Source organism: Branchiostoma floridae, chromosome 3 (assembly GCF_000003815.2).
Source record: "Branchiostoma floridae strain S238N-H82 chromosome 3, Bfl_VNyyK, whole genome shotgun sequence".
NCBI lineage: Eukaryota > Metazoa > Chordata > Leptocardii > Amphioxiformes > Branchiostomatidae > Branchiostoma > Branchiostoma floridae.
In genome coordinates this window covers 5,331,685-5,342,680 of record NC_049981.1, presented here as the reverse complement: position 1 = coordinate 5,342,680, position 10,996 = coordinate 5,331,685, and the positions used below count along the sequence as shown (strand labels likewise).

The 10,996-nt window shown below is 41.3% G+C and overlaps 1 protein-coding gene across 3 annotated transcripts in view; it reads right to left on the bottom strand.

The window, feature by feature from the left end:
• Positions 1–10,906, bottom strand: part of LOC118410883 (ankyrin repeat and SOCS box protein 1-like) — a 25,907-nt gene extending 15,001 nt beyond the window's left edge. The window contains exons 1-6 of one of the 3 annotated variants that reach the window (XM_035812763.1): positions 10,742–10,906; positions 9,020–9,115; positions 7,831–7,983; positions 7,412–7,531; positions 6,826–6,985; positions 5,662–5,739 (exon numbers count right to left, since the gene is read on the bottom strand). In XM_035812763.1, the coding sequence (XP_035668656.1) occupies positions 5,662–5,739; positions 6,826–6,985; positions 7,412–7,531; positions 7,831–7,983; positions 9,020–9,115; positions 10,742–10,816 (682 nt within the window). In that variant the 5' untranslated portion in view covers positions 10,817–10,906. Of the gene's footprint in view, positions 1–5,661; positions 5,740–6,825; positions 6,986–7,411; positions 7,532–7,830; positions 7,984–9,019; positions 9,116–9,736; positions 9,788–10,741 lie in introns of those variants that run through there. The other 2 variants (XM_035812764.1, XM_035812765.1) reach the window with 2 other exon arrangements.
• Positions 10,907–10,996: the final 90 nt, after the last annotated feature.

Below are 10,996 nucleotides of genomic sequence, written 5' to 3'. Positions count from 1 at the left end.
ATCACGAGTTGGTAGCTGCCTTAGATCAAACCCTATGTATATGTAGGTGTAGGAGCATCAGCAAAGGACCAAACATCTACAGCAATGATCTGTAGTCAGGGTCAGACAGGGCAGGACCAGTCTCAGGCCATCGCTGAACACTACACAAACACCACAGCTGCTTGCGTAGTGACCAGTGGTCATGGTCACCAGTATATATATGTTGACAACGATCATGATCAGACAGGGCAGGGCCAGTCTCAGGCCATCGCTGAACATTGCACAAACACCACAGCTGCTTGTGTAGTGACCAGTAGTCATGGTCACCAGTATATACATGCTGATAGCGACCATGATCAGACAGACCAGGGCCAGTCTCTGGTTAACACGAAATCTCTGAAAGTTGAAAACCTGTTACATCACGAGTTGGTAGCTGCCTTAGATACAAACCCTATGTATATGTAGGTGTAGGAGCATCAGCAAAGGACCAAGCATCTGCAACAATGATCTGTAGTCAGGGTCAGACAGGGCAGGGCCAGTCTCAGACCATCGCCGAACACTACACAAACACCACAGCTGCTTTTGTTGTGGCCAGTGGTCATGATCACCCAAATAAAGATGTTGACGACCATGATGATCAGACAGGGCAGGGCCAGTGTCAGGCCACCAATGAATCCTTGGAGTCTAGAAATCTATCTTGGCACAGGGCCGACCGTCTCACAGCATAGTTCTCTATACAATTTGTGGGCCAGTATGAGGCCACCAATAAATCTATATCAAACAGCACAGCTAATGTAGTGACCAGTGGACATGACCACAAGTGTGAAGATATGACCCAACATGATCAGATTGGGCGGGGCCAGTCTCAGGTCATCACTAAGTCCAACCACAAACACCACAGCTACTTTAATGACCAGTGGCCATGATCACAAGTATGAAGATGTGTCTCAGGGTGTCATCGAAGCTAGAAACCCATCGTATGGCACAGGACAGATTGTCTCAATGCAATGTTCCCTATACAAAGCCGTTGGTCATTCCCAACACTGAATCTGATACTAACACAACAAATGCTCGCATAAAGATGTAGAGTAGGGCCAGTCTCAGGCCATCACTAAATCCAACTCCAAACACCACATGTACAGCTGCTGTGTGGTCATGCCCATCCGTATGAAGATGTAGGCCCCCAAAATGATCAGACAGCTGGTGCAGTGAGAAGTGGTCGTGATCACCAGTATGAAGATATGAAACAATCTAAACTTGACGATAAGATGCACCAAACTGAGGATGGACAGATTTCATTTAACTCTTTTGAATAGTTGTATAGTCTTCAACTGCTTGAAAAAAGGGTCAAATGTGGTTATTGTGTCGATTATGACTACATTTTTCTAAAAGCCGTTCTCGTTTTATCTGCATCGACGATCTTTATAATATCACTCGTCAAAAAGATAACATGATTACTCCACCCCTGAGGAGTTGCCAAATAGTTTTGCCTAAACCCTTCCAGAAACACAGCTGGACAGTATGATGTTCCACCAGGGAATCTTAGATCATTTCTATAGAAAATCCCTGTACCTCTCACTAGGTTTGGACACATTTACGCTTCCCAAACTGGAGTAGTCTTTAGGACCGGACCCATGAAAACACGATCACGTCACTGTGAAAGGCAGATTTCTATTCTTCGGCCTTTGGTACAACCGTAGTACTCAGAAGCTGTGATACATTAGGCACCTGTTATTACACTAGGTTCACATATAACATGTTTTCGGGTGTTGGAAGTCTTGATGGGGATTGCAATGGTCGTCATGCTGAGCAAACATTTCCACAGCCCTTGGGGGGGGGGGGGGGGGGGGAATGGTAGTTAAACACCGGGAAACGTCACCAGTATGCTTCTCATAGCCACACTGTATGTATGCGACAGCGCTGACCTTGTCAATAGCTCAAACACACTGCGAATTTAGGGTCTTAAAGCTGTGTGATTTGTTTTGAACAGTCAATTTATTTTCTTATCTTCTACATGTATTATTGTCTCAGATAGCTGTCCTAGCTTTTCGAAATAGCTCAAACATACTGCGAAGTGAAGGTCTTAAAGTTTTCTTCCTGCTTTTTACATGTATCATATGGTTTACAATGTAATTGGTTTCCTACTAGGTTTGAGAACATACACTGCGTTTTGGGCACGTTGTTGTACTGATATTTTTGTGCTTGTGTATATACCGTAGAGGTTATAAATGGGATAACAGTAGCAAGTCAGTAACATTTCAGTACTGTACAGTACCGAAGGTTTGTTGTGGGGCATACATTTTTAGGTGAGGTAGATTTATAGACCACTGTAAGTTTCTGCAGGAAACAAAGTTATCAGGAGTCTGTCTTCGAAGTTACATTGCCTGGTTTGATATGGTTGTCTCTGCTGATCATAGCAACAGAACCCTTTAGGATCATAACAACACAACCCTCTAGGGTCATAGCAACAGAACCATTTCGGATCATAGCAACGGAACCCTTTAGGATCATAGCAACAGAACCATTTCGGATCATAGCAACAGAACCCTTTAGGATCATAGCAACACAACCCTCTAGGGTCATAGCAACAGAACCATTTAGGATCATAGCAACAGAACCATTTAGGATCATAGCAGCAGAACCCTCTAGGGTCATAGCAACAGAACCCTCTAGGATCATAGCAACAGAACCATTTAGGATCATAGCAGCAGAACCCTCTAGGATCATAGAAACAGAACAGTTTAGGATCATAGCAACTGAACCCTTTAAGATTATAGCAACATAACTCTTTATGACATTAGCAGCAGGACTTTTTGAAATCATAGCAACTGAACCCTTTAGGATCATAACAATAGAATTAACCCTTTAGGATCATAGCAACAGAACACTTTAGGATTTTAGCAACAAGGCCCTTTAGGATCATAGCAACAGAACCATTTAGGGTCATAGCAACAGAACCATTTAGGATCATAGCAACATAACCATTTAGGATCATAGCAACTGAACCATTTAGGATCATAAGAACTGAACTATTTAGGATCATAGCAACATAGCCATTTCGGATCATAGCAACAGAACCATTTAGGATCATAGCAACTGAACCATTTAGGATCATAACAACTGCAACCTTTAGGATTATAGCAACATAACTCTTTATTATATATTATATTATATATTATATTATTATATTATATTAGCAGCAGGACTTTTAGAAATCATAGCAACAGAACCATTTCGGATCATAGCAACAGCATTAAACTTTTAAGATCATAGCAACAGAACACTTTAGGATTTTAGCAACAGGGCCCTTTAGAAATCATAGCAACAGAACCATTTCGGATCATACATGTAGCAACAGAATTAAACTTTTAAGATCATAGCAACAGAACACTTTAGGATTTTAGCAACAGGGCCCTTTAGAAATCATAGCAACATAACCATTTAGGATTATAGCAACAGAACCCTTTCGGATCATAGCAACAGAACCATTTAGGATCATAGCAACTGAACTATTTACGATCATAGCAACAGAAATCTATATGATGATAGCAACAGAAATCTATACGATCATTGCAACAGAAATGTATACAATTGTTGCAACAGAAGTCTTCACGATCATAGCAAAAGAAGTCTTTACGATCATAGCAACAGAAGTCTTTACGATCATAGCAACAGAAGTCTTTACGATCATAGCAACAGAAGTCTTCACGATCATAGCAAAAGAAGTCTTTACGATCATAGCAACAGAAGTCTTCACGATCATAGCAACAGAAGTCTTCACGATCATAGCAACAGAAGTCTTCACGATCATAGCAACAGAAGTCTTTACGATCATAGCAACAGAAGTCTTCACGATCATAGCAAAAGAAGTCTTTACGATCATAGCAACAGAAGTCTTCACGATCATAGCAACAGAAGTCTTTACGATCATAGCAACAGAAGTCTTCACGATCATAGCAACAGAAGTCTTCACGATCATAGCAACAGAAGTCTTTACGATCATAGCAACAGAAGTCTTTACGATAACAGCAACAGAACTGTTTACGATCATAGCAACAGAAGTCTTCACGATAACAGCAACAGAACTGTTTACGATCATAGCAACAGAAGTCTTCACGATAACAGCAACAGAACTGTTTACGATCATAGCAACAGAAGTCTTTACGATAACAGCAACAGAACTGTTTACGATCATAGCAACAGAGGTCTTTATGCTTCTAGATTTATCTTATGGAGGACAAAGCCAGAACAAAGTTTAACGTATTGGAGAAGCGTCTAGATGTGAAGATTCTGAAAACCACATGCAGGACTCAAAGGGCATTTTAAAGCGGCACAGAATGTACGGCTATAGGCCCAGTTCTCACATACCAAGGATTGTCAAAATAAATTTGTAGACAGAAGTAACAGCTCTGTCTCATTATTTTGTAACTTTAGAACGTATGTGGTGTATTAGGCCTAGGGAAAATGTTGTGTTTCCTGTTTCCCTACCTACCACAGAAAAATCTGCCGACCCTAGGCTTTTTTGGGGTGGGTAGTGGAGTCCCATAGCTTCAAGTTAGAATTTTTATTCAGCCTGCATCCTATTGAAGTGAAAACACTGTACCCTATCTAATGAAGGATAAATGTATCTATTATGCATAAGATTGAAATTTGACATTGAAAGACAATCCTTATGCTTTCAGTTTACTTTGTGTAACTGTATTGTGGTATGTATCACAGTTACTAGAGTTTTGGCTCTAGAAAAACATATAATTCCTATCTACCGACACTAATTTTTTCAGGACTGAAACAGGAGACACAATTGTTTTTTTTCATAGGCCTTACTAAGACTACCTGTAGATGTTTGATATATGATCAAAGAAACATAAATCGATCATTGGAACAGAGGTATATATGTCATACGATTATAGCAACAGAGATCTATAGGATCACTGTTTACTCGATCATAGCAACAGAACCCTTTACGATCATAACAACAAAAGTCTTTACGATGACAGCAACAGAAGTCTTTATGCTTCTAGATTTATCTTAGGGAGAGCAAAGCCAGAACAAACGTATTGAAGAAGCGTCTAGATGTGAAGATTGTGAAACCCACAGAGGCAGGACTCAAAAAGCGGCACAGAATGTAAAGCTATAGGCCCAGTTCTCACATACCAAGGACATTTGCACCGTTTATGATTATAGTTGATCATCTATTCTAGCTATATATTATTTCTTGTTTTACATTCTATTGAGTCTTCATCGTGCGTTACGTAAATGTGACACTCATTTGATTGACACATTTACTTGACTTCCAAAAGGTATTAAAAGAAAATTCCCGTCATAAACAGATTAGGAATTATCGTTTTCAATAGATTACGTAAATTACGTGTCGTCAGAAATACACAAGTACGCACACATCTTGAAAACATGGCATTCTTGGCTAAGGGAAGCTGTTTTTCCTTATCACAATACATAAATGTTATTGAGAGCTGCCTTTGATTTCTTGTCATATCAAATGTACCCATTGACTTAGTTTATACTTATAGCAAGTCACTCACTCACTCACTCACACTCACTCACTATCCTGTTTAGCGTTCATTGTTCCCTGTAAGTAAAATTATCACAGAAATCTACAATATTAACAAATGTGGTACCTTTGTAAAGAATAACATATTAAGAGCTTTCTTACACGTTTCTCACCTGCATGAAAAAAAGACTGCACAGCCCGACCAGGAAACAGCTTCTGGACCCTGTTTTTGTTGTAGTTTGGGTTAGCACCTAAATAAAGACAAAGGAAATGTTACTATCTATGGAAAAAGTGAAAATAACATCAATCCAATTTTAGCTCACTGAAGAGCTGATTCTTCTGCTGGCCGTGACAGGGAAGACAGACGCTTACAGTTTTTACAAATAAATTGTACCGTGAGGGACATTTTCTGGCTCTTTTCGACAAACACAATGAACAGTGAACCATTGAGTAATGTTCCATCTCAAAGCCCCCGTCACAAATCAAGGACTGAGCTCGACAGACGTGTGGGTGAGCTCAAAATGAGTATTTCAGACAAAGTACAGTCAACATCCTGGCAATTACTTATGGCTTCGGGGCATTTTTAGCAACTTGTCAAACCTTTGTGTGATGTCAGCTGTGCACCAAAAAGCCCAATCCAATCTTTGTCGGGGCAGAATTTTAAAAACATGATTGACGCTTGGGCGGGCAATCTTGAAATTTGGTGAGCTCCAAATCGATCTACAAATTCGGCTGGTGTTTGCTTGAATTAGATGAAGGCTTAAGGACTGCTGCCACTTCTGGAAGTGTGCATGTCAGGTGAGTGACTCCTTCCAAATTGATCTCGCGGCCTCTAGTTCCAGAGGCAGGGCCACTAAACACTGAAAAACACATGCTACTATAGATAGGGGTGGATATCGGTACAGAAAATTCAGGTACAGGTACAGTCCAGGTCCAGAGGATAAGGTCCAGGTCCAGACCTGAACCTGGACGTAAATATCTGTGAACTTATCATACTTAAAACAATGGTCCATTTTGTTTTTGTAACAAAGGATTCTGGTTTGGTGGAGTATTTGACAACCATTGGCATTTCAGAATCTTCTATCTTTATGTAAACAAAAGTAGCTGTCTCTATTTTACTTGTCCACTACTTTGCTCTTGTTATTTTTGTGGAGCCCTGAAACTTGTGAATGCCTGCCAGTATAACCTGTTTAATTTCAAACCGGTCGAACATCTGCCCACTGAATTTTTTTCAAGTCAGTGTTTTTTTCTGGACCGGTCCAACAAGAAAAATAGGTTTCATACTGGTACCCACCCCTACATGCTACCATTTGTAAATAGTGTGTGCCCTGATATACCTGAACAGAGAAGGAACTTGAAGCAGTCGAGTCTCTTGTGAATGATGGCTCCATACAGTGGTGTACACACGAACAGCCCCACCCTGATGTGGGACAGGTCCACGTCTGCCCCGTGGGTCACCAGCTCCCTCACTATCTCCAGACAACCATCAAGGGCAGCCTGGGCAGCAACAGGAGATGTTTCACTTAAGCTAAGGGCACAAAGCGCCGTACATGCAAATACGTGCTGTCTACGTGCCAAAACGTGGGTATCTTTTGGGATCTCTAAGTGGTAAGTACTGCCTCTGTATGCACTCGTAGGGAATCCGACGGTTGGAGCACACAGACAAGCCACAGAACTTAACGTGCAGGCAAAACTTTGTCCGCCATCGGGCTGCGGATTCGCTCCCCATACGTGCCTGTATGGGCGACTCGCCTGCCCTGTACAACCTGAACGTTTTTAGAAATACCTGGGGGATGTGGCTTTAGAAAAAAACGTACGGACAAATTGCTTAAATGGCGGGTTGCGCGCTTAGCTGAACACGACACCACTTGTGTCGCAACCTTAAAATACAGCTATTTCCCAACATGATTAAACTATTCTGACCTGATACAGCGGTGTACAGAGAGAATTCTGCCAGCCGTTAGGGTTGGCTCCAGCCTCCAGGAGGATCCTCACACATCCGACATGTTTTCCTTTCACAGCCAACAGGACAGGTGTCTGGGCCTGAGGAGAGGAGCAGAGTTTATAGTGGTCAACTAGCTTGAAGGTTCTATAGGGAAAATTTTTGGGACAGCAAAAAAGCAGTCGTAAGGTGGTCGCTTGGGCAGGTTTGACTGTACATCAATGAACAGCTTCATCAAGTTCATTACGTCACCTGAATAAGTCAGATATAGAATTGACCTGAAGAAAGTGAAAGATTGCTACTGAAACAATGGTGAAATAAAGCAATAGTTCTGTAAAAAGTGAGGTCACGGAAAAAGTTTAAAAGATGAAATCACCACAAGCCTTTGAATTTTTCTCACCTTTACATCAGGGAAGTTGAGTTTTGCTTCCGTCCTGACCAGTAGTCTGATGACCTCTTCGTGACCCCGAGCAGCTGCCAGGTGTAGAGGCATGCAGCCGTAATCATTCCTCCTGTTAACACTGGCCTGACCGTCTTCTGTAGACAACAGCTTCTAAAATCAGAGGACAAAGATTTTCCCTGTTAATAATATATAACATCTGTGCCTATATCTTGTATAGACATGCAGCCATACTAAGTGATAATTCCTCCTGTTAAAACTGGCCTGGCCTTCTTCTGTAGACAACAGGTTCTGAATCACACCAGAAAGATTTTCTTTGTTAGTGATAATTATGACATCTGTATATGTCTTGTAGAGGCATGCAGCTGTAAATTAACCATTCCTCCTGTTAACACTGGCCTGGCCATCTTCTGTAGACAACAGCTTCTAAAATCAGAGGACAGAGATTTTCTCTGTTAATAATATATAACATCTGTGCCTATATCTTGTATAGGCATACAGCCATATACTAAGTGATCATTCCTCCTGTTATTACTGGTCTGACCTTCTTAAGACAACAGACCAGAAAGATTTTCTTTGTTAATGATGATTATGACATCTGTACAATGTCTTGCAGAGGCATGCAGCCATAAATCAATCATTCCTCCTGTTAACACTGGCCTCAGGCCTTCTTCTGTAGACAGCAGGTTCTAAAATCACTGCATAGAAAATCTGGTGTAAAGTGCCTTGTTATATCCCAGATGGTCTTCTATCCCATGGGAAATCCACTACCAGAATATGTCAGAAGCGAAGGAGCACATTCTGGATATCCGGAATGCCAGCATGACTTTATCCAGAACATGCACTTGTGGGAGGAGCTTACTAGTAGTGTCTTAGGAGGCAGAGACTATCTTGCATGTGATTTTTTGTGGTCAGAAGGCCATCAAGTTTACTCTCCCTGTGCTGGGTTGGTTTTGCTTGGTTGGTTTGCTAAATTTAAGCTTCTTTTGAACTATTCAAACGTTTTGTTTCAAACTATCGAACCGGAGATAGTGATACTTTGGTGTGTGAGCTCCAGTCAACACGTCGCATTAAGCAAATGACAGTTTTTGATATGCATTTGCTCCATCCAAAACACTTCGCGTGTCAGAAGAGTGAGCATATACTGGATATGTTTATCAAGAATGTACCCTAATCATAGCATACTGACCTTAACCTCTGTTGCATCCCCTCTCTCTGCTACATGGTGTAATTCAGTGTCCAGGGCCTCGTCTACATTAGATCTCCAACAGGCCGTGCTCTCCTGCTGTAAGGTAAAGATCATAGAAAATGTTATTAGTAGCTCACAAAATTATTTCCTCTGGCGACATCGCCATATTTCTCTACAGACCAAATGACTTTACCATTTACAACTCTTCTGTCATATCAGTCCCCCTGTACGGCTCTGAAACCTGGCCTGACAGAACAACACTCTGTCACTGTCAGCCCGCCTTGACGGCTTCGACACTATAGCTCTGAGAAGGATCATAGGCACCCGTAAGCATGAGCATGTGCGCAACATTGAATTTTGAAAGCTAACCGCCTCCTGCGTTGCAACCATGAGACGATTCCCTGGTACAAACACGTCCTCCACCTCCCTTTGGAGCATCCCAACAGAGCCCTACTTGACTTCAACCCTCAAGCTGTCAGGGAAGTAGGACAGATCCTAAAGACAACCCGTTTATAGTCACATAACATTACCTATTTACTTATATACACATGTATATCACCCACCCAACAGGTCTCAATTTCTTTGCTTCCCAACACCCTAAGATTGTCTTTGATTGGGTTGAATCAAAGCCTTTTGCTCTTGTGATATTTCACAACTTGCCATTACTTAACCTTTAAACTGTAATTTCATGAAAAGCAACAAGAAGCAACTTCCAACCTTGATAGCTGGTTGCTTTGGAATAAAAGGCAACATTGCTGGTTGACTCTGACAGTCACAATGTTTAAAACAGATCCACGACAGAACCAGTATTCAGTGCTGACCATACTGTGACACACTTATGAAAAGGCAGTCCATGTCTAAATACAGCCTAAATACACAATGACACTGCCTATATTTAAAGAAAGTTGACACACATTAGTACCCACACTGGTGCCTTGTTTATACAAGAGTAATGTGTAAGCGAAACACTTGAGTTAAGGTTATGTTTCATAAATCATGTTTAGGGGGCATATAACATTACTCATTGAATCCTCCTTTGGTCAGGAGTGCCTGACCCCCCTTAATTTTATCTCCCTTGACCCCCTAATTTTATACAAGTGCTGGGATATTGTAAATGCATTTAAGTTCGCGGGGATTTAATTTCGCGGTAGCGGGAAAAATGACTTTTCGCGGTGGATTTAATTTCGCGGTAACACCATCGACTGCAGTCTAATACCTTAATAGAAAAATGTTCGCGGTGGATTTAATTTCGCGGTAAAGTGGTCGCCGCGAAAACCGCGAACATTTCTGCATTTACACTTACAGTATCCTTCTGATGTCATCTGATCATGACTTGTGTGTCGTATCCACCTTTTAATTTATCCAAGTGCCCCTTTGTTGTACAAAAAAATACAAATTCATATTTTGCTTGACCTGACACCCCCCTCCATTGTAAAATCCGATGTCTTCAATCCACTGTCATTTACAATTATCAACAACAACAAGCAAATAAAAATCTGAATTGAATTGTTATAGTGGTGCAAGCAAAGGGAAAACAACAAGCAGTCAGATGGACAGACGGACAGACGGACAGACAACAAACTGAAGGCTTGAACATCATGCCATGCCATTAAAAAAGAGCAGATGCTTTAAATTATTATCTAATTTAAAAAAAATTGTATAACCCCCTCCCTCCATCCTCGACATAATATATAACGGTTAACAGTTAATACCTTCCCTTACCCCAGGAGGCAGCATGTTTAAGGGTATCCTGGCGTTTTCCGACACGTCAGCGATAGGTCGACCAAACGCGAACATTTCTGGGTCATCTGGGACTGGAAACCGGGAGAGACACGACAAAATATTCCGCTAGTTTTACCCAGCGCGACAAACCAGGTCTCAAAATAACATAACCTTTCACCTTGGAATATACCACTACTAAAGAAGAGGGAGTTTTCTGCTTTATCGTATTAAGCAATACACCAAATTGTTTACCTG